A 2,349-nucleotide genomic window follows, 5' to 3' on the forward strand; every position below is an offset into this window, starting at 1 on the left:
CTTCTGATGGTACCTCCTAGACGTGGTGCCCCCCTCCGCACTCCCCAACCACCCGACAGCTCCTGGAATATCCATCCTGGTGGCTGGTCCCCTCTGTCCCCCAGGAAGCATCCTCTTCCACACTCACTTGTCCCTGCTGAGGGGCCAGGAGACCTCACAGATGATGTTCAGAATCCCTTCGTGCAGCTTCATCAGGAGTCCTTAGGAGTTTCCTAGGTTAATAGCACAAAAATGGGCTACTGTTCCACGTTTCTGTTTATTTCCATCAGTTAATTGGACTTGGTTCTGCCTGAATAAGAAGGTTTTCTCTCTTGGGCTCCTTGAGAAGAGAAGCCTTGGGGTGCCATCCTAAATCTTCAGTGGACAGACTCCCCGTACATTACCCTCCCAGTACTGAGTGCAACGTGGGTCCTGAGAATGTCTAATGCCCATAATTTACAGCTGTTTTTTCTATTATAGGTAATAATTTAATTCAGGACAAGAGATGTTATTCAAAGACATATAAATAATAGCCTCTACTAAGAATGTTCATTGTGTTGAGAATAAAGCGCTGGGAGTTTCAAGATTGGCAAGTGAATGCCAAGGCTGGTGGGGCTCGGGGACAATTTTCCCTCTTGAATAAATGAAAAGGAGCATACTGCTACTTTCATTTTTTTTAAGAAGTTGAATATTTTATTATTAAACCGTTTCTTATTTTCCTGCAAGGCTGTTGCTTCACTGTACAAAAATAGTACCAGCAAATACAGTATATTGCAAAATTAAGAGAGTAATGCTCTTCATTGGACACTATACAACTCACAAACTTTTCTCCACTGCCATTTATTTCCAGTGGGAAAATCATTGAGTATTTTGATCCAAATCCAGGGATGGCTGTAAGCAATTTACAATATTGTATAAGGTAAGATAACAATGTTATTCTTGAATTACATAATTTTTATAACTAGTTTTACCACAGATAATTTCAGGAATTCTGAATGTTATAACTGGAGACTAGCCTAAAAATCATAGGCTGTTGAGAAAAAGATGCATAGGGTTTATCTGACATCATTAGGAAGTTAAGGGGTATTTTCTTCAGGCAATATTGTAACAAGTAGTTTCTTTTGCTAAAAGTTGCTTTTAAAAAATCTATCAGCTACTAATTTAAGACAACTATGCTAGATTAAGTTGTTTCAAACTAGTTTACTTAGGGGTTCCATGTTCACTCCTCAATAGATTTTATGTATTTCTCATATGCTTCTTCACTCATTAGTTCATCTAGTTCTGAAGGGTTACTCAGTGTCATCTTGATCAGCCAACCATCTTCATAACAAGATTTGTTGATAAGTCCTGGATTTTCTGCTAGAGCTTCATTAATTTCAGTTAATTCTCCTGATAGAGGAGAATGGAGTTCATTAGCAGCTTTCACATTTTCCAAAGCACCTCGTTTGTTCAATTTTGTCCCAGCTTCAGGCAGCCTACAGTAAACAACATCTCCCAAAGCTTCCTGTGCAAAATCGCTGATTCCCACTGTTCCAACACCGTTTTCTGTTGTTACCCATTCATGTTTGTCTGTGAATTTACGCACCGACAGCAGAGCGGGGCTGGTGCGCAGCGCCCCGCCGGCACCCACCCTCAGTCCCCAGGGCCACGGCGGGCAGGGCATGTTGGGCACAGAGATGGCACGCAGGCTACAGACCATGGCTGGCACACTCCGTGCTGCTCGCAGAGCCATGTTCTCAGGGGTCACTACTTTCATTTTTATTAGAAAATATGCCTTATAATAGCTCCCAATTTTTCTCTTTCAAACTGTCAACTGAAAATAATGCACAACCTAAAAGTTGAGAGTTGTTTAATCCGGTGGACAAAAAATGAGGACTTAAGCCGGGGACAAAGAATCTCAGATCACTCTGAAGAGACAAGGTGGGGAGCCAGGTTATAGAGGAGTTTTTGCAAAAAAGACTGGGTAGTGGGAATGTCAAAAGATTATTGTTAATTAAAGAAAACCAGACATCTCAAGTTAAGGAAATTGGTGCTCTTCTCTGTATGGGAAGATGCAAGAGTCTGGACTCACTGAAATCGTTCCTTTGATGTGCACCTCAGCTGTCTGGGGCCGGTATCCTGTGCTTTCCCATCCTGAGTCTCCTCAGGGTGCATCTTTGTGGGGTGGCTGCAGTGACTGAGGGCTTGATGGCGGGCATCCTGTTTCTATCCTGAGTTCCCTCAGGGCTCACCGTCAGGAGACTGTAACGTGATGGCTTAATGGCTGCTACATCCTTTGTTTATTGATATGGCAGGCAGCATTTTTAGTCCACATAATAGAGAACACCCATCCTACCCTGCAGAGAGGATAGATTCAATGTCCACTCTCCT

At 42.6% G+C, this 2,349-nt stretch overlaps 1 protein-coding gene across 1 annotated transcript; it reads right to left on the reverse strand.

The window, feature by feature from the left end:
• Nucleotides 1-1,198: 1,198 nt before the first annotated feature.
• Nucleotides 1,199-1,711, reverse strand: LOC309820102 (glycine cleavage system H protein, mitochondrial-like; the record flags this gene model as incomplete). The annotated part of the gene is made up of 1 exon (XM_082650607.1): nucleotides 1,199-1,711. One exon carries the CDS (start codon nucleotides 1,709-1,711, stop codon nucleotides 1,199-1,201), a length of 513 nt encoding a protein of 170 aa, XP_082506733.1.
• Between the last annotated feature and the right edge of the window lie 638 nt (nucleotides 1,712-2,349).

Source organism: Grampus griseus, assembly GCF_964374135.1.
Source record: "Grampus griseus genome assembly, chromosome: 3".
NCBI lineage: Eukaryota > Metazoa > Chordata > Mammalia > Artiodactyla > Delphinidae > Grampus > Grampus griseus.